A 21135-nucleotide genomic window follows, 5' to 3' on the forward strand; every position below is an offset into this window, starting at 1 on the left:
TGTCTCGCTCTGTCTGTCTGGCAAGCGCACGCGCCCTATAGCAAAAACTTCTCATAAAAAAAAGTAAAAAAAAAAAAGTTAAAATAAATGAATGAATAAAATTAAATAAAATAATTATTTTTTAAAAAAAAAGAAAGAAAGAAATAGAAAATGACACAAAAAAGTGGAAGGACATCCCATGTTCCTGGATTAAAAGAATTAATATAATCAAAATGGCAATTCTACCTAAATTAATCCATATATTTAACAACATGTAAAAATCTCAATCAGGGGACCAGCAGGTAACGTGGTGATTGGGGTGCTAGACAATCCCACGTGGCTGACCATAGTTCAAATCCCAGACCTGGTGGCTTGCTTTCTCACTTTCTGTGTGTGTGTGTGTGTGTGTGTTTGTGTGTTTCTCTGGTCAAATTTAAAATGAATGAGTGAATGAATAAAATTAAAATCAATAATTCTTTTTTAAAAATCCCAAATTACCAGAGACATTCTTCACAGATTTAGAAAAGATCTAGAATTTGTCTAGCTCCATAAAAGACTTCATATTGACAAAGCAATCCTCCGCAAGAAGAGTGGAGTAGGAGGCATCTCACTCCCTGACCCCAAAATATATTATAAAGCTGTGATAATAAAAACAGCATGGTATTGGCACAAAAACAGACATGTGGACAAAGGGAACAGGACAGAGATCCCAAATATAAACCCCAAAACACAGAACCAACTGATTTTTGACAAAGGGCACTCATCAATCCAGTGGGAAAAGGAAAACCTCTTTAGCAAATCATGTTGGAAAAACTGGGTATCCACCTGCAGAAAGATGAATCTGGACCCCTATCTCTCACCACTGACAAAAATCAACTCAACTGCCCTCCCGGAAGCGGGTTTTGCTGATGGTCTTCCCCTCTTTGGTGCTTGAACTGTCTAGGAGGGAAAAAAACAAAGGACAACATCAGGAAACTGATTTACTGGCAATACATCCACTGACAGTTCAAAAGTCAAAGCTGTAGATGGAGGAAGAAACCATGAGACTCCTGAATTATATACAATTTCAACAATCACCTGTTACGAAGCCACAGACCTTCACTTAATTGTGAGCCCATATCTAAGCAACAGAAAAATGCAGACATCTAAGAATAACAGGTACAAGATTTTCCTCTTAACCTATGGACAACATTATAAAAGCTATGGCTGCAGATGCTAATAAAGACAATATAAATGGGGAAAAAATCAACTCAAACTGGATCAAAGATCTAAACCTAAGAACTCAAACTCTAAAACTGCTGGTGGAAAACACTGAGGAAACTCTGGGAGACACTGGAGTGGGCAAAGACATCTTAAATAAGACCCAAAGTACAGGCAATAATCCCAAAAATAGGTAAGTGGGATTACATACAAAGTTTCCGCACAGCAAAAGACAGAGTAACTAGTATGAATCAACAACCCTTAGAATGGGAGAAGATTTTTGTAAACTATGCTTTAGATAAGGGACTGATAACCAGGACACACAAGGAACTCAAATGACTTACTCCCCCCCTCCCAAAAAAAAGAGACCAATCCAGGGCCAGCAGGTAGTATGGTAGTTAAGGGTGCTGGACTCCCACATGGCTGACCATGGTCCGTGTCTGAGACCTGACAGCTTGCTTTCTCACTTTCCTTCTCTTTTTCTCACTCTGTTCCTCTCTCAAATTAAAATACATACATACTCGTATACATATATACATACGTATATAATGACCAATCCATTTAAAAGATAAGAAAATGAGCTGAATAAACAACTCTCTAAGGAAGACATACGAACAGTCAAAAAGCATTTGAAAAAATGCTCAACATCTCTCATCATAAGGGAGAGGCAGATTAAAACCACAAGATACCAGGACCAGCAATTAGCGTAATGGCTATGTCGATGGACACCCATGTAGTCGACCACATTTTAAGTCACGGACCCAGTGGCTTAAACTCATGCTGGGCACATGTGCGTGCTTGCCCAAGATCCCAAGAGGAGAATTGGAGGAGAAGGGATTGTGGCATGGCCATACCCCCTGGGGGTGATTTCTCACTTTCTGTCTCTGTCTTTCTGGCTAGCACACATGCCCTATAGCAAAAACCTCTCAAAAAAAAAAAAAACACAAGATACCACGTAATCCCAGTCAGAATGGTAGAAATTAAAAAAAAAAAAAAAATCATAAGTGCTGGTGGGGCTGTGGTAAAAGGAGAACTCTCCTACACTATTGGTGGGAATGTAAATTAATCCTGCCAGCTACTGTGGAAAATAATATGAAGATTTCTCAAAGGTCTACAAATAGAACTGCCATATGATCTAGCAATTCCACTCCTGGGTATCTACCCAAAGGACAGGAGAACACTTAGTTGGAAAAGTGCTTGCACATCTATGTTTAGTGAAGCATTATTCACAATTGCTAAGACATGGAACCAACCCAAATGTACACAAACAGATGAATGGATTGAAAAATGTGGCACATATACTCTATGAAATACCATTGAGCCATAAAAAACAAGCCCCTGGCTTTTGATAGAAAGTGGACAAATACGGAAGATTTACTGCTGAGTGAAGCAAGCCAGGCTATGAAAGAGAGAGACAGTATGTCTCCACTTAATAAATACTGACTATCTGTGCTCTATGGTAGAAACGGAAAGATTAGAGGATATAGAAGCATAGAAAATGGTCATGGATACTGGATACAGTGCAGGAGGAGGGTGAGAGAAAAGGGAGAATGTGAGGAATGATATTAACGAGGAAAATGGAAAGGCAAGATACCTATGCGACACAGAAAGGGATTATTGTCTGTTGATGATAACATGTATAGTATTCTCAACTGGACTGGTATAAAGTGTATTCATTCATGTTGGGAGAATTCACTTTATAAGCTAAGTGATGTACAGTGATTGAATGTACAAAAGAAATTTTAAATTAAAAAATAAAGAAGAAAGAAATCCTCTCACCCAAGTGAATCTAGTAAGGTCAAAATTTCGTGCAATGAACTCCCTGACTTTCCCTAAAGTAACATGGAGATTACAACTCCAAGCTGGGCTCCAGCGCAGGACCAGGGCCACTCTCAAGCCCTGTCCCGAGCTCACCATCATGCTGCCCCTTTGTATATAAATGAAGCTCATGCCCGGTGTCCTGAACACTGAGCAAGCAGGGAGACCTGCTTGCTCACTGTCCAGCAAGTGAGACCTAAAGGAGAACAAAAACCTTTAGTGTTTATTTGGGTTTTTCTCCTCCTTACCAGTAGGATTTTTTCTTTTTTCTTTTTTTTTTTTTTTTTTGGTCATAGTACATGTGTACTTGCTGGAAAGAGACAGGCAGGGAAAGTGAGAAGTCACTCCCCAGGAGGGATGGCTATGCCACAATCCCTTCTCCTCCATTCTCAGGATTTGGGGCACGCACACACACGCACCCAGCATGTTTTTCACACTCTGGGTCCAAGGCTCAAACTGCAAATTCGGCCATGTGGAACCAAGTCACCTAGCCACTAAGGGAGCCTTTTCATAATGCTTTAACAAAGATATTATGTATTTCTTCCATGACAGAGAGAAAAGCATCCTGGTGGGGCCTTGATGCCATGACCCTTCCAGGGTCACCTGGCTGAGCTCATAGGTACACAGGGACCAGGAGTACTCAAGGAAGTCCTAGGACAAGAACCCTGGACCTTTTCCATCTGAGTCCAGTTGTACTGTGACTGTGCTGCCACCTGGCCCCAACACGAGTTTTCTTTCTAAAGAAGCCTCTCTCTCTCGCTTTCTTTCTTTCTTTTTTTTTTTTTGGGGGGGGGGCAGATCACATCATTCACCAGAGAGAGGCAGAGAGGTGGGGCAAGAAGAAAGCACCTCCTGATGGGGCATGGCCACACTGTGACCTTCTCTTCCATCTCCCCATCCTGACAGATCTGGGGCACACACACATGCCCATTGTGTTTTTCAAGTCCCTGGAGTTGGGATTTAAACTGCATGGTTAGTCACATGGGGTCTGGGTCCCTTAGCCACTGGGCCACAGGGCTAGTCTTTAAAGGAGTGTCACTTTTCCGGAAAGAACCAAATTAGACCCCCTTACACGAAGCCATAGCACACAGGCTCTAGCAGACAGACACCCCAGACATGTCAAGGGTGCCCATTCGTCCTCAGCACCCACAGGGGGTCGGTGCCAGAACGCTACAGACACCCAGACCCTTGGGCCCCTGAGTCTGTCGTGAACAATGGTGCAGGATTTGCACGTAATCCTTGCGTACCCTCAAGTACTTCACATCAGCTCCAGATGCTTACGGACCCTGATATGACATGACCGCCATTTGACAGCTGCTGTTCCACACAGTTCAGGGACAACAGGGGAGTCCATGTTCCGCACAGGGCTAACTACAGAGCACGCAGTGGCAGTAGGGGGTTGTTTTCTTTTTCCCTTTTCAATTTTCGTCACAGGAAGTGTGTGCTCACCAGAGAAAGACAGGAAGGGGGAAAATAAGAAATGGCCACCTCAGGGGAGACCACCACACCACAATTCCCAGGACCCTGGGCACGCACACACACACACCCAGTGTGATTCCCAAACCACCAGGTCCAGGACTCAAACCACAGTCTGCCACGTGGGAATCCAATGCCTCAACCACCAGGCCACAAGATGATGCTTTCTTCCAGTGGATGACTGATCTGAAGAGGTGGACCCTGCCATGCATGGGCCAACGGTGCTGGTATTTTCCTCCCCGAAACGCCTTGGAGCAGAATGTGTTTGGACCCACGCCACGCATGCAGAACCCAGGTGCGGAAGACCACTACACAGCAATCATTGTAACGTACGAAAACACAATGCAACAGGAATGGCCTGGGCTGCTTTCATTGGCCAATATTTTGTTCACCATGAAAACGTTTTGTCTTTTTTTTTTTTTTTAAAGAATCATTTATTTAATTCCATTTGTTGTTATTATTTTTTAATTTGACCAGAGAGAAAAAGAAAGGGAAAGTGAGAAAGCAAGCCACCAGGTCTGAGATTTGAACTCCAGTTGGCCATGTGGGAATCCAGCGCCTTTAACCACCATGTCACCTGCAGACCCCAGAAATGTTTTGTCTTTAAAGAGTCTCCAACATTGAGACCGGCAGTTGGCGTAACGGCTATGTTGCTAGACTCCCATGTAGTCAACTGCAGTTCAAGTCCCGGACCTGGTGGCTTAAACTCACGCCGGGCACGTGTGCGTGTGCCCTGGATGTACTGGGCAGGTGCAGCCCGTGGCTTGAGATGGGCTGGGGATGGGGGTGAAGGCCGGTTGGGGACTGCCTCTCGCTCTCGCTCTCACACTCTCACTCCTGAAGAATGAAAGAACTTACTAATGGAAAGGCGAAAGCCTCAAACGTCTCTCCAAAGAATACATAACGGTACAGGTACGTGAGTGGTGCTCGAGTCACCCATCACCAGGAAACCGGACCAGAGCCAGAGCGAGGCCGGTGCCTGGCGGCTGCTAGAATAAGGTCGCTAGCTGCTCACAGGACTCCGCCAGCAGGGACGTGAGCGGCACAGGAAACCACGAGGTTCCTTCAGCAGCTGAGAAGCGGAACTTCGACCGGCCCAACAACCTCACTTCTCAGCATTACCCAAAGGAACGGAAGCAGGGCCTCCAAAAGGCACACAGCCCACGTGACCACACTGCTCACAACAGTCGCTCCACAGAAAACCGCCAAACGCCAGACAGCTGAACGAGAAAATGTGCTGTGAGCCCACAGCACGGTGGCGGCAGTGGCTGGGTGCCACGAGGCTAATCCCACGGGCACACGTGCACGGGGCTGGAGTCCCGAGGGGGCGGGGGCTGCAGCGACCACTGGCGTCGGCTGCCTCCGCACTTTCTCTCTCTCCTGGCAAGTGCACGTGCACTCTGGGAAATTTTTTAAGAAGAAAAAAAAGTGATATATGAGGAACTTCAAAAAGTTCATGAAAACTGGGAACCAGCTGTTAGCGTAATGGCTGTGTCACTGGACTCCCATGTGGTCGACCGCAGTTCGCGTCCCGGACCCAGTGGCTTAAAACTCACACAGGGCGCGTGTGCGTGCGTGCCCAAGATCCCGAGAGGAGAAAGGAGGAGAAGGGATTGCGGTGTGACCATCCTCCCTGGGGGGTGATTTCTCGCTTTCTGTCTCTCTGTCTCTCTCTGTCTGTCTGGCGAACGCACGTGCCCTGTAGCGAAAACCTCTCAAAAAAAAAAAAAGTTCATGAAAACGAATATAAAGAGCCCAACTCAATGACCTACTGGTTAGGGAAAACGGATCCCACACGGCCAGCCATGTGGTTCAATTTCCAGCCCAGCAGCTTGAAAAACGCACCAGGCACAGGCGCCTCCATGCCCAAATCCCAACAGGACAGAAAAATGATGGCGGGATTGCAGTGCGGCCACAAGCCACTGAAGGGCGCCTTCTCCTCCCCCTCTCCCTCCTTTGTCTCTTGTGCAAGTGCCGAGCCCTCAGAGGATTAAAGAAAGCGTTCCTGGGGCCAGCAGGCAGCGTGGCAGTTGGGGCGCAGGACTCCCACGTGGCCAGCTGTGCTCTGAGTCTGAGCCTGGTGGCTCTCGCTGTCTCTCGCTCTCCCTCTCTCTCTCTCTGGTGAGTGCACGTGCATTATAGCAAATTAAGAAAAACAATAATAGCAACTAAAATTAAGTGACACTAAAGAAAGGCAGGGAAACTACGGAGCATGCAGGCCACACCTCGCTTCTGCGCATTTAATGACAGGACCCAGCCCAGGCTTCTGCTGCAGGGTTGGGGGCACTGCTCAAGCCCAGAGGCTCTCACGTGGCGAGTGCCGTTCAAACCCGCAGCCTGTTCACGAGCCAGTGTGCTGCAGGTCGAGGAAGGAGACAGAGCAAGCCCAGACCCCACAGGGGATCCGTGTGCATGTGCACACACAAGCACTGAGCATGGGAAGCCACCCAGGCAATGAAATCCAACACGCACGTGCCGGCCTAACAGCAGGGGAGAGGGCTGCGGAGGGGCTGGGGAGGCTAGACTCCTCTGGCAGTGCTGGCCCTCTCCCTCCCTCGCTCCCTCAAGTGCACACGCTCAATTATGGCTTTTTCAAATAGGGCAGAAAAATAAAAGAGGAAATCAATACTCTCTGACTTTATGTGTTTAAAAATCACCTACTTGAGCCAGCAGGTGGTGTGGAGAGTAAAGTGCCTGGATTCCACATGGCTGACCCTGGTTCGAAGCCTGGACCCAGCAACTTGAAAATCATGCAGGCATGTACGTGTGTATGCCCAAAATCCCAGAAGGAGAACGGAGAAGGGACTTCCATGTGGCCACTCCCCCCAGGGGGCAGGCCACACCTCGCTTCTGCGCATTTAATGACAGGACCCAGCCCAGGCTTCTGCTGCAGGGTTGGGGGCACTGCTCAAGCCCAGAGGCTCTCACGTGGCGAGTGCCGTTCAAACCCGCAGCCTGTTCACGAGCCAGTGTGCTGCAGGTCGAGGAAGGAGACAGAGCAAGCCCAGACCCCACAGGGGATCCGTGTGCATGTGCACACACAAGCACTGAGCATGGGAAGCCACCCAGGCAATGAAATCCAACACGCACGTGCCGGCCTAACAGCAGGGGAGAGGGCTGCGGAGGGGCTGGGGAGGCTAGACTCCTCTGGCAGTGCTGGCCCTCTCCCTCCCTCGCTCCCTCAAGTGCACACGCTCAATTATGGCTTTTTCAAATAGGGCAGAAAAATAAAAGAGGAAATCAATACTCTCTGACTTTATGTGTTTAAAAATCACCTACTTGAGCCAGCAGGTGGTGTGGAGAGTAAAGTGCCTGGATTCCACATGGCTGACCCTGGTTCGAAGCCTGGACCCAGCAACTTGAAAATCATGCAGGCATGTACGTGTGTATGCCCAAAATCCCAGAAGGAGAACGGAGAAGGGACTTCCATGTGGCCACTCCCCCCAGGGGGTGATTTCTCACTTTCCCCTCTCTGTATCTCTTTGACTACCACACACATCTTATGCATAAAAACCAAAAATTAAAACAAAAAAACGCTTACTTTTTCACCAAAGAAGGTGAAAGGCCATGAACCCACACACCCGCCACTTCCTGGGTAAAGACGAGACCCAAGAGGTGTCGCCGCAGCCCACTCGCACTAGGCGCCCATGCTGCAGCCCGGCAAGGCTCCACAGCCGGAGTCTGCTCGCCTCCCACAGCCCAAGCAGAGCAGGCCACCAGGAGCTGCCTCACGCCGAGGACACGCAGGGCCCGGCCCGCCATGGGCCACGCGCTCCCAGCACTGCGGTCTCCACGGTGCTCCTGCCCCGCTGGGCCTGGCCGGCACCACCCTTCAGTGCTAGTTTGAGAGAGGACGCGGGCACTACAGACCCAACACGAGCGCAGGTGCAGAGTGGCCAACGGCAAGCGGCACACGGACACCTCACGGGACGTGGAGCCAACGACTGGCAGGGGAACCCTGACCGACGCAGAGGACGGCCAGCCTCCAACACGCGACACGGCGTGGGGCTGACCTCTGCCCAGCAGCAGCACTGGGCCCACGGTGTAAGTCTCAACAGCCTGCGGAATGGCTCCGGGTGAGGCTGGCTGTCCCCACGCAGGGGTGCCAACAGCCGGGGTGAGATCCTGGCCAGAGGTGACAAAGTTAACGGTGCCTGGGATTCAGGATGGGCTAGGAGGTTGGCAGAGTTCTTTCTTCAAATCAGATACGTTTTTTGAGAGATTTCTGTTATGGGGTGCATGTGCTCACTAGAGAGACAAGAGACAGAAAGCGAGAATCACCCCCCGAAGGGATGGCCACACTGCAGTCCCTTGTCCTCTAGTCTCCTCACCGGATCTTGGGCACACGCACACGAGCCCAGTGTGAGTTTTAAGCCGCTGGGTCCAGGACTACATGGGAGTCCGGTGACCTTACCATTACGCCAACTGCTGGTCAGACACTTGGATTTGTTTGTTTGTTTGTTTTTTAAGAGAGCTTTTTGCTATGGGGCACATGCACTCACCAGAAACACAAAAAGAAACAGTGACAGAAAGTGAGAAATCACCCCCCAGGGGACATGGCCATGCTGCAACCCCTTCTCCTCCATTCTCCTCTCAGAACCCTGGGCATGCACGCACATGTGTCCAGGGGGAGTTTTAAGCCACCAGGTCCAGGACACAAACTGCGGCCTACCATGTGAGAGTCCAGCGACATAGCCGTTATGCCACCTGCAGGTCAGATGTCTTGGAAGCGTGGGCTTGGGAGCAGTGCGCCACCACGGAGGCGCTGAGAAGGGCCTGGGGAGTGGCCTTCCCTCGGGGTGAGCTCTCACTTTGGCCCTCTCTGCTCCTCTCTTGTCCTATAGCAAATAAAGGACCAGCGGCCCAGGCCACCCAGCAAGTCCGTGTCACAAGCGAGGTCTCACTGGGTTGGAGCAAGTCCTTGCGGCATCTGTGAGACCCCATGGTGCAGGGAAGAATGGCAAGCAGACTCGCCCGGAGGTCCCGCGTGTTCCAGCAGGAGGCGGAGGTTGTGGGAGCAGGACCACACGGTTACTGCGGATTCTGCACACAGTGGCAAGCGGGTCCAGAGACGGGAGTGAGCAAAGCAGGCACTGAGGACGGGCCAGGCCGGTGGTGCCAACTCCAAGACAGGAAAGATGGCTGCAGTGGTGCAGCAGGGAAACAGCTTCACGACGGCCAGGCCCGCAGGACATGCGGGGCAGGACCTGAGCCTCTCCGCACAGGCCCGGTGTGTGCACACATGTGCAGACTCCTGGCCGACTCACCTTGGGGCTGCACCATGGCAGGGAGACCCGGGTGGGGGACCTGTGTTCCTGTTTCTATCTTTGTCTGTCTCGTGAAAAAAAGGAGCTTAAAAACAAGATTAGAAGAACAGGTTTGGGGTGAAGAATCAATATGCTTCACTTTTTGTTTTTGTTCTTGTTTTAGTTTTTTGTCATAGGGTCTATGAGCTTGCTGAAGAGAGACAAAGTGAGAAATCACCCGCCAGGGGAATGGACAGGCCGCAAGCCCTTCTCCCTTCCTGCTGGGATTCAGGGCAGGTACTTACACATGCCCAGAGGGATTTTCAAACTGCCAGGTCGGGAACTCAAACCACAGTCAGCCACGTGGGATCCAGCACCTTAACCACCACACCACCTGCTGGCCCAAATATCCCTCACTGTTTTTTATCTTGGCTGGGGGCAGATTTTTGCTATAGAGCAATATGTGCTTGCCAGAGAGACAGAGAGAGTGAGAGATCACCCCCAACAGCCATGCTGCAGTCCCTTCTCCGCTATCTCCTCTGGGCACACACCTGTGCCCAGAGTGATCTTTTCTTTTCAAGAGGTCCTTGCCTTAGGGCACAGGTGCTCACAGAAGACAGAGAAGTGAGAGAGAAAGTGAGAGAGTACTCCCTAGGGGGTGAGCACACTGCAACCCTTTCTCCTTCCAGGATCTTGTGCACGCATGCACACACCAGGCACCTGGCAAGATTTTCAAGCCACTGGGTCCAGGACTCAAACTGCAGCCAGCCATGTAGGAGGCCCAGTGTTTTAACCACCACCTGCTGGCCCCACGTCTTACTGTGAAGGAAACGTGATTACTGGGCCAGTAGTTGGCATGGTGGTTAGGGCACTGGATTCCACGTAGTTGACCACGCGGTTCACATCCCAGACTTGGCAGCTTGGAACACATGCCAGATGTGTGTGCACGCGCCCCAAGTCTTGGGGAGAGAGGGAAGAGAAGGGGCTGCAGCGTGGCCACCCCTCTGGGTACATCCAATAGTCCAGTACCTTGGCAGCCATTTGTAAACCACAGTTCGTTTCCTCTCTTTTTTTTTTTTGGAGAGATTTTTGCTATAGGGCACATATGCTCACCAGAGACACAGAAATCAAAAAATCACCCCTCAGAGGGGATGGCCACGCCACAATCCCTTCTCCTCCATCCTCCTCTCGGGATCTTGGGCACGCACGCACATGTGCCCAGCGTGACTTTTGAACCACCAGGTTTGGGGCTCGAACTGCAGCCGACTATGTGGGAGTCCAGTGCCATAACCATTACGCCACCTGCTGGTCCCAACCACAAGTCAACTTCACCAACAGCTAGGAGGCTGCCAGCTCTAGGTGGTGGCAGCAATGGCAGCACCGGGAGAGCTGAGAGCTGTGACAGGCTGAGCACGCGCAGGGGCCCAAGTGCTCCAGATGCGTCTTGTGGAAACACGAGAACCTCACCTGGCAGGCCCACACTTCATTGTTCCCGCTTGCCAGGTGGGCACAGGGAGGGACAGCAACCCTATGCAGTCACACCACTGGCAGGGGTCAAAGCCGCAGCACAACACCCCAGCTCCCTACACAGGGTGGTCGAGGTGGACACAGGGCTCCTGCACTCATGCACTCCCTTGGTCTGGGTCAAGGAGGGGGAGCACAAGCCCAGAGGCCTCTGAGAAAGCCACCGCCTGGCACTTCCACCAGTGGCCACGTCCTTGCAGTGGTCCATGCAGCACAGCCTTGCCCAGCCCACTCCACCTGCTGGGGGAACACCTGGGCCTCTAGGGGAAGAGGAGAAAGGGCACGCACCCTCCTCACGGCAGCCCTGACTGCCTATGAGGCTCTGCCTCAAACCACGGCCAGGGCCTCGCTACGGAAGCCTCAGCTCCGCTAGGCAGCTCCCAGTGGCCCTGCTGCACACCTGGAAGGCGACCTGGCAGCAGAGCCATGCTCCCCCACCGCCCGTGTCCCCGCACCTGGGAGCTGCATGGCCTGAAGCAGGACAAGGCGAGGGCTGGGGCAGAGCCGGACACCGAGGGTGACACTGCAGAGCAGGTGCCGGGTGCTAGCTGTGAGCCGCACATCTGCCGGAGACCCCACTAGCCCTGCGGTGTCCTGGCCCACACAGAGCTCCCACGGTGCTAGCTCCTCTAGGTGCTGCGGCCTGAGACCCCCCCAGCTCAGAACCCCGGTCCACCTCCCACGCAGGACTCTGCTCACACTGCAGCACCTTTTTTTCCCCTGCTATTTAGAGCATGCACGCGCCAGAGAGATGGGGACAGAAAACAAGAAATCACGCCCAGGGAGGATAACCATGCTACAACCCCTTTTCCTTGGGATTTGGGGCACGCGCATGTGCCCGACCTGAGTTTCAAGCCACCAGGTCGGGGACTCAGATGGCAGTCATCCACATAGGAGTGCAGAGCCCTAACCATGGTGCCACCCGCTGGCCCCCACTGTGACCCCCCACCATGGCACACGGGAGTGCACAGCCCTAACCACCGCGCCACCTGCCGGCTCCCACCATGACACTCCTCTAACAATTCCTTCTCTTGATCTTTTCATTTCTTTGTCTATTTTTTTAACAAATTTTTTCTCTTGACCATTACCAGAAAAACAGCAGCCCCCAGTCCTTGGAGCAGAATCTCCAGGACCCCGAGTACATGCTCGAAGCTGTGGAGAGCCCTGACCCCCACACGGTGAAGCTCTACCGCCTGGGGAGCGCAGCACAGCACAGCCCCCGTCCCGTGGACCTGCTGGCTCCCTCCCCGCCTGCACTGCACAGCTTTCCTGCTGCCTGCTGGCGGGGACTGGGGGGCAGGGCTGACTGCCGCCTGCAGGACCCACGTTCTCCCACGCAGCTCAGCCCTGGGCTCTGGGAGCCCCGCCACGCCACGGCCACCCTAGTCCATTCTCTGGCATAGCCACGAGCAGGAGCCTCTTGATGGACTGGACCCAGGAAGACACAGAGACGACAGTAAGACCCCGTCCTAGGGGCCGCCCCCCAGGGAGTGGGTGCAGCCTACAGAGACACAGGGAGCGCTGTGCCTACAGCGCCAAAGCCAGCGAGCGGCAGGCCTAGCCAACCACAGAGGCGGAGAGGCCACCCTCTGGTGGGCCCTGGAAGGCCTGGCCAGCCTTGGGGGCACAACCCTGAGGCTGCAGTTGAGGTGCTGTGGTGCCCAGGCCAACGCCAACTCTGCAACGCCAGGAGCCTGCGCACTCACAGCAGCCCACACTCAGACGTGAGCCGGCCAAACTGCACTCAAAGTCCCACTAGGACGAGCCAGGGGTTCTCCCGAAGGCAACGCACAGGGGTCAGGGAGGAAGCCTGCAGCCCGGCCCGGGGGCTCAGAGCGACTGCGGGTGAGCAGGACAGCTGCTGGAGGCCAGCAGTTACCACGGCTCTTCCACTTCCTGGCGCTCTGTCTCACAGGTGCCCTACAGCAGATTTAAAAATAATAATAACAGGGGCTGGCAGGTGGAGTGGTTATGGACACTGCACTCCCACACGGCTGACCATGGTTCCAGTCCTGGGCCTGGAGTTACCTTTCTCACTTTTTTTTTCTGGAGAGGTTTTTGCTACAGGACACGTGCGCTCGCCAGAAAGAGAGAGAGAGACAGAGAGACAGAAAGTGAGAAATCACCCCCCCCCCGCCCCGGGGGATGGCCACGCCGCAATCCCTTCTCCTCCAGTCTCCTCTCGGGATCTTGGGCACACATGCACACGTGCCCGGCATGAGTTTAAGTCACCAGGTCCAGGACTTGAACCACAGTCGACTACATGGGAGTCCAGCGACATAGCCATTATGCCAACTGCTGGTCTCAATAAAATAATTTTTTAAATAAATAAACTTTAAAACAATTTTTGGGTTGGGGCCAGCAGGTGGTATGGTGGTTAAGGCTCTAGACTCCCATATGACCAAGAGTGGTTCCAGTCCTGAATCCCTAAGGGGTGATTTCTCACTTTCCTTCTCTCTATCTCTGTCTCTCTCCAGTAAGCATGCATGCCCTATAGCAAAAACCTTGAAAAAAAGATAAATACTGGGTGGGGACTGTCTCTGTGGTCTGGTGATCAGGCAGCCAGATCCCACGTGGCCAGCTGTGCAGTCTGAGACCTAGATCTGGCAGCATGAGGAACAAGCTGGGCGTGTGTGCATGTGTGCCCAAAGTCCCAGGAGGGAGACAGAGGAGGGACTGTGGGGTGGCCATACACCGCGGGGAGGCGCCTTCTCTTCTCTTCTCTGTCTCTCTGGTGAGCATACATGCCTTAAAGACTCATTTTACTTTCCTCAAGTCAATCACATGAAGGCATCTGCACACATACCGGCTGGTGGGGCCCACTCAAGCCTCCTGTCAGCAGACGGGGGACACCTGAGTTTGGTGCCGGCTCCCGCCAGGGGAGACAGACCACCAGGTGAGAGTGCAGGCAAGGCCACTGCACCTGGGCCCCAGCCAAGGTGGCCAGGACACTCCCTGAGGCACCTCCCATGGCATGGCATCCTGAGCCCGCTGCATTGTCCCTGCTCTCCAGGCGGGGAGACCCACGTCCCTGTCCCTGCTCCCCCACCGGGGAGATCCACGTCCCTGTCCCCCCATCCCCCAGCGGGGAGACCCATGTCCCTGCTCCCCCGACGGGGAGACCTGTGTCTCTGCTCCCTCGCCAGCAGGCGTCCCCACTCCCTCCCCACTGGGAGCCCGAGTCTCCTGTTAGGGCCACTCTTCCCAGTGAGGAAGGGCCAGCCACGCTGCCCTGCAGGTGGCCCCAGTCTGCCCAGTGGCCTTGAGCGGGCTGAGCCCGGTACACGTGACTGCCGGGGTGGGCCTCGAGCAGCACGCCTTCCCTCACACTGCAGCATCCGTGGCCCAAGCTGGCCACGCCAGCTGCCTCAGCATGTGGGAGTCCGTGAGCTGGCCACCAGGAAGCCAGTCAAGTGAGGACAGGGGGCTGGAGTCCCAACCAAACCCTCGTGAGCTAAGCCAGTCCCTCGCTCTAGCCCGAGAGGGCCAGTCTCCTGCTGCCCCACTGCCCACTCGAGAACCAGCAGGGGGACCCCGTGACCCACACGGCCTGTCGCTGCTGACGGGGATGCAGAAGGCAGGAGGCGCCCACCACAAGCGCCACGGTGGCCCAGCTTGGTGGCCCAGCTGGAGCGAGCTGGACAGCAGGGCTGGGAGCCGCATGGTGTCAGGCTCTGGCCAGGTGTGCACATGCCTAAGACCCAGACGACCCAGAGGGCCGGGGAGAGGGTCACACACGAGGAGACCCTGTCAAGGCTGGAACTTAGACCAGATTCCACCTCACAGGACCTGCCAGAGTCTTGGACTGCAGGAAGGACTGCTGCCAGCCCCCAGGACCGATGGGCTGAGCTGGGGCTGATGGCTGTGCAGGGAGGGGTCTGAGCTCACCCTCCCCTCCAGTGTCCTGCCGTATTAGATGTGACCCCAGTCAGGGGAACTTAGGCTCAGGGTTTAGAGATCATCAGACTTACTTGGGATAAGTTCATGGCATGCTCTTTCCTGAGAAATTTGGCAAATCAATAGCATTTGGTTAAAGATGGTGAGCAAATGGAATGAAAAGTCACCTCCAACAGTCCTTCCTGAATCAAATAATTTAAGGTAATTGAGTTTAAACTTCAAAAACACTTGATGCTTTTTTTTTTTTTTAAGAGTTTTTGTTTTGGGGTTTTTTTTTGCCTTAGAGTGCCTGCATGAGGGGGACACAGAGAGGGAAAGTGAGAGATCCCTCTAGGGCAGATGGCCATGCTGCAGCCCCTCGCCTCCCAGGGTCCTGGGCATGCACCACACGCGCCCAGCCTGAGTTTCAAGCCACTGTGTCTGGGACTGAAACCGCAATCCGCCACGTGGGAGTCCAGCGATGCAGCCACTACGCCCTCTGCTGGTCCCAGTTAATGTTATTTTTTATTAGCAAGTAGCCAATTTCTCTGTCCCAGCAAGCTTGAAGAGTAAATCAGAGCTTTTTTTAAAAAAAGAATTATTTTATTTAACTTCATTTTACCGGAGAGGAATAGCGTGAGAGAAAGCGAGGCCAAGTGAGAAAGCAAGCTGCCAGGTCTGGGACTGGAACCACAATCGACCATGTGGGACTCCAGCGCCCTTAACCACCACGCCACCCGCTGGCCCCTCAATCAGAGTTTCTAATAGTCCTGTAGGAGATCCCCAACCCTGGGGATGTGCTTCAGACTCTTGATTAAACTGCAGGGTCACAACAGACTCCATGCTTTCAAGTTCCACAGGCTGGATTCTCCAGGTGCCAGCTCTGGGGAGACGGAAGCGCACCGCATGGCTCCCAAGCTGACAGGAACCAAGACAGCAGCCAGGCACTCCACAGCCTGCAGGGGCGTTCAGGGGAGACGGGCCGAGAGCCGGGTCCCAGCCAGGACGGGCATGGTCCACTCTGCTCCTCACCAACTGCCAGGCGTCACATGCACAGGCCGCAGGCACATCTTGGAGCCCCGCTGCACGGCTGTCCCCACATTCTGCTGGCAGGAAGACAGACCCGGTGCCGGGCCTCCAGCGTCGCCATGTGGAGTGCTCCCACACCGCCCTTGTCGTGCACAGACCCTCCCCTGCCACCTGGCTCCGGGAAGACTCACAGATATCTCACACAGCCCTGTTCTCTCAGTACCAGCACGCTTCCCTGTCCACGATGCCCTACGTTAATCCGGAAAGAGCATGTCAAGGTGAGCCCACCCCCAGCATCTACTGCTAAAAGTACAGCCTGAACGCCATCATGGCTCCCAGGAAGCCAGTGTCGGGCCAGCCCGAAGACAGTGGTTAAGCCCTGCACACAGGGAGCGAGATGCCACACGGCAGAGTGTGGTCTGAATCCCACCACTTGAAAACACACCAGGTGTGCACGCACGCCCCAGATCCTGGCCCGATGGAGAAACGGGGTAAAGGGACTGCCACGCCATCACACCCCACTGGGGACACGGTCACGCTCACGTGTACGCACGCTCGCTCTTCCTCTCCCACCCCTGCAAGCGCACATGCTTTCTGACAATAAGGAAGCTACACGGTAAGAATGCCGATGTTCCTAAACCCTCACAGAGCCGTGCGTCTCAGTCCGTTCTCTTTTTTTTTTCAATCATTTTATTTAACTTTATTATTATTATTTTAATATTCCCAGAGAGAGAGGAAAAGTGAGAAAGCAAGCCTCCAGGTCCGGGACTCAAATCATGGTCAGCCATGTGGGAGTCCAGCACCCTTAACCACCATGCCACCTGCTGTTCCCTCGGTCCATTCTTGATGGAAACACGCTCGACAATACCAGCAAGACACATCTGCCGACAACCTGAGGCATCGCGAAAGGTACAAACTGCAGCCGGCCACGACAGCAGCACACTCAGGCGGGCGAGGGACAAGGCCACCTGCCCCAGCACCGCTCCACGCCACTCTCCGCCTGGCGAGACGGAACGGGCACCTCGCGCCGCACTCACCTGAACTCTCTGCCTTCGCTGCACCGTCTGCTCGAGGAGGCCCTCGGGGCGGCCGTCTCCAGGAGCAGCTTCTGCGTGAGCCTGCTGGGGGGGGCCGTGTCTCTGCCCTCGTCCTCATCTATGTCCGGGTCACACTTCCACTCCTCGTCTTCGTTCAAGGTGGGCAGGTACCCCGCCAAGCCCTTGCCCGCCCCTGACCCAGGGCTCTGGTCGCCGAGGCCCTTCGGGCTCTCCGCTCCCGTCCTGGCGTACTCCAAGTACATGTCAGACTTGAGGAACGAGGGGTAGGTGTTCTCCTCCATGGCAGCCTGGACCTCCGTCTGCGCCTGGTCGAACATGGCGGGGTCCACCTGCTGCCTCACGATGCAGTCCTTGATGAAGCTCCTGGTGGCCGGCTTGGTCTGCCGGGACACGATGCCGCTGCTGTCCAGAATGTACTTGCGGCAGATGGCCCTGGCCAGCTTCAGCCGCTTCTCCTCGTTCGCATCGCAGGGCTCCAGCTTCCTGAAGCCGCTGCAGGCGAACCAGAAGTCCAGCAGGTCGGCACAGCCCTCCTGCTTCAGGAAGGTCCGGAACAGGCCGATGCCGTCCTGGTCGTCCAGCAGGGAGTGCAGCGACTCGGCCCACTTCAGGTAGGGCGGCGTGGGGGAGGCGCTGCCCTCGGGCTCGTACCCCAGGTCCAAGTCCGAGCGCCGAGGGGTGGCGGTGGAAGTCTCGCCTTTGGCGCTGGCACCTCTCCCGGAGCAGGAACTGTGGCTGGCGGGCCTCGGGTCTGTGGACACCAGCTCCCCCTCCTCGCCAGGCACTGGGGGTCGGGGGGCATCTTCCGTAAAACTTGCTCCAAGGTCCAAAGGGAAACCCTGCTCTTGGACACTCATTTTGGGACCACTGAGCGCTGCACCCTAATACACCAGTACTTACAGCTCCGAGCGCGTCAGTCTGGCCTGTTGGAACCATCAAGAGGACAAGGATTAGGAAGCGGGGTCATGGGGACACGACCACAGAGGTTTTCTCGGGACAAGACTCAACTTGCACCGACACCCGCCCACTCAAACTGGGAGTCAGAACTCCAACCTAACTCGCCAGGGGAGGCACGCTTGGCCACGAGGAAACTTTTACAACCACAAGAAGGCCTCTCGTGCCAAGAAGTGAGAGTCTAGAACATCGACTAGCACCCTGTGAGGTATCAAGGACATGGACAACCTGAGGACCTCTGTCTGGGGTGGACAGCTGGGTTCCCAGGACAGCAGGAAGCCTGGAACAGGGGAAGGTGTGGTCCTGACCACTACTGGCCACTGTGAGGGCTGGTCCCCCTTGCCAGGCGAGAACGACCACCCTGCCTGCCAGTGCCTTCCAAGACGGCAAGGAGGGCACTGGCAGACCCCGTGGCAGGATGTCTCGAGGCCCACGGGGCGGCTGTGGCTGGCAGTGCATGGCACACCGGGGGCCTCCCAGCGGGCCAGCACACAGCCAGTGTGACTCCAAACTCAGCACAAGCCTCAGAGAGCAGCTGGTCCTGGGTCACTTTCAGCACCACGGACAAGTGACCAAGGACACCTCACTAACATTAGAGCTTACAGACGCGTCCACGGGAAAGACGCCTGGCCTGCTGAGGCCTCTCCTAGGAAAACGCCCTTCTGGGAGCAAGTGGCAACTGGTTCGATTCTGTAAGCTGGACACCCTCTTGGGGGTCAGGCAACTACACATGCGCCTGCACGTGTACAGAAAGACCACCGGGCCAGGACCGGTACCTGCCCAGGGAGCCCATGCAGCCCAACCCTGGCTGTGCCCTCACGCCAGGCCGCCGTGACACAGTGAGCGGGGAGGGTGCACTGCAGTGGCATGTCAGGTTCAGGGCTGACGTGCTGACCAGGCCGAGCAACACCCAGCACCGACAAGGCGGCCACCCCACACTCCAGTGGGCCTGGCCTGCAGGAGACCTGCCCCTCACTGCCATCCTCGCCCCACACCTGCCCGCTTGCCACAGCTGTTGCCGACAGGGGACGGTGGGCCACATCACGTGCCCTGACCCTTCTGCGGAGACCACTGGGCAGACGGCACTGCCCCCTCGGCAGGGCCAGCCTCCTCCTATGGTCAAGGCCCAGCGGCTGTGGCCCAGCTGCCCACAGGCACGTCCTCTGTGCCCTGCTGGCCCCAACAGCCCATGGTCCTCTAGTCAGGATGCAGCCACCCCGGCCACAGCTGGTTTCTGCAGACACTGCAGTGCACCAGCCTCGAGAAAGGGCCGGGAGTCACCGGACGGCGTGCCGGCACAGCGGCAGCATCTGGGATGCCGTCTCCTGCACTCACCTGTAGCAGGGCTCAACCCCGGCAAGACGGGAGCCCACAGAGCCCCTGCTTCTGGGTCTGCCCTCTCGCGCCCCCACCCCCACCCCGGGAGGGATGACGGCAGCGAGGAACAAGCAAGCATGCTCCGCGAACACTGGCCAGAGACGCCAGGACCAGTGCTGACCCCCGTGTTAACAGGTCTGCCTGACGATTTCAAACTGTTTCAGAGCCCAGAGGAAAAACCCCTTACAATTTTCACCTGCGTTTGGCTGTCAACTTAGAGCTGTGGTGTCCTCTGACACCCCTATAAACCACGACATCCAACCCGCTCCAAGTCCCCAGACCTCTGAACTCTCACAAGGAAGCACACGGAGCGTCAGTGCACACACGCACACGCCACATGAGGCGGCTTTTAATCCAGCTCAGTCATATGCCCACGAGCACTGAATCTGGCCCACAGCCTTAGCCACCCTCAACACGGCGAGCCCAGAGAAGGACCCTCCAGGTCTGAAGCCGTACGCATGACCCCCTCGGTCACCACCTCACAAACACCGGCCGGCCACGCTCGGTGCCGCAGACCTGCACACGACCTCGTAGCTCCTGACTCACCCGCCGTGTGAAAGACAGAGCCTGCCCTTCTCCCACTGTCCCCGACTGAACTTTGAAGGGTCACTACCAGTTGTAATTAGTGCCACTAAATTCTCAACGACCAGGACAGCCGGGAAAGGACACTCGGCTTTCCTGACCCTGGGAATTAATGAAGCCGATACCTCGCACGAGCCAGCCCTCGTCTTCCGCCGTCTCCCACCCTTGAACACATGTTCCTGAAGACCATCCTGACACTGGCTCTGGCTGCATGCACTCTCCAAAACAGGCCTGGGGTCTAAGGGCCCCAATTTCTTCCCACAGAAATGCAAAGAGCAGCCCCATAGGAACCCTTGCTAAATTGTCCTGGCCGGCGGGGCAGACCCCAGGACCAACGTGTTTTCCTCTCTACTGTCTCCATTGCTAAAGGCCCCACTGGTCTGGCTGCGGCTCCAGGACCTGGCGCTGGGGAAAACCAATGGCCCACACCAGCAGACGCACAGACAGACCACATCCTGACAAGGAGGCACCAGAGCAGGACCCAAGGCAACCTGCCTGCCCAAGGGGCACTCCCGTGGGCTTCAGACTCGCTCCTTCCCGCTGCCCGTTGTGGAGGGGGGCTCCAGGCCCTGGCTCTCAAGACCCAGGAACAACCTGTCCGGGCCCAGCTGACCTCTGCCGCCCACCCACACCCTGCAGCGTACAGCAGGCCGGGACGGGCAGGTGCCCAGCCCTGAACGGGAACACACCGGCCGCAGCCCGCAGTGCTCCCTCCCACTCCCACCCCTCTCCACGCCCCACGTGAAAGGCCCTGGCCTCTCCCATGCCCACGGGCATCCCCCTGGCACCACCACCCACACCTCCCGGCACATCGGTTCCCACCTCGGAGCCCGCACGCGCTCGGAACCCCGCGCTCTCTCCCTGGGAAGCCCCGCGCGCCCTCCCGGCCCCGCACACGCTCGAGCACGCACAGCCAGTCACCGCACGCCCCGCTCCCGCCCCGCACTCCCCGAGCATGTCTTCCGGGTCCCGCGCCGCCCGGCCTAGCGCGGCCTACAAAGGGCGGCTCTCGGCCC

General features: G+C 55.3%; 1 protein-coding gene across 2 annotated transcripts in view; it reads right to left on the reverse strand.

Annotated features, from left to right (window-relative positions):
* The window catches only part of AXIN1 (axin 1), a 74343-nt gene extending 56195 nt beyond the window's left edge, over positions 1-18148 (reverse strand). The window contains exon 1 of one of the 2 annotated variants that reach the window (XM_006146342.3): positions 17186-18148. In XM_006146342.3, coding sequence (XP_006146404.1) covers positions 17186-18063 — 878 coding nt within the window. In that variant the 5' untranslated portion in view covers positions 18064-18148. The remainder of the gene's footprint in view (positions 1-17185) is intronic. The other variant, XM_006146343.3, reaches the window with a different exon arrangement.
* Between the last annotated feature and the right edge of the window lie 2987 nt (positions 18149-21135).

This window comes from Tupaia chinensis, unplaced genomic scaffold (assembly GCF_000334495.1).
Source record: "Tupaia chinensis unplaced genomic scaffold, TupChi_1.0 Scaffold000178_1, whole genome shotgun sequence".
NCBI lineage: Eukaryota > Metazoa > Chordata > Mammalia > Scandentia > Tupaiidae > Tupaia > Tupaia belangeri.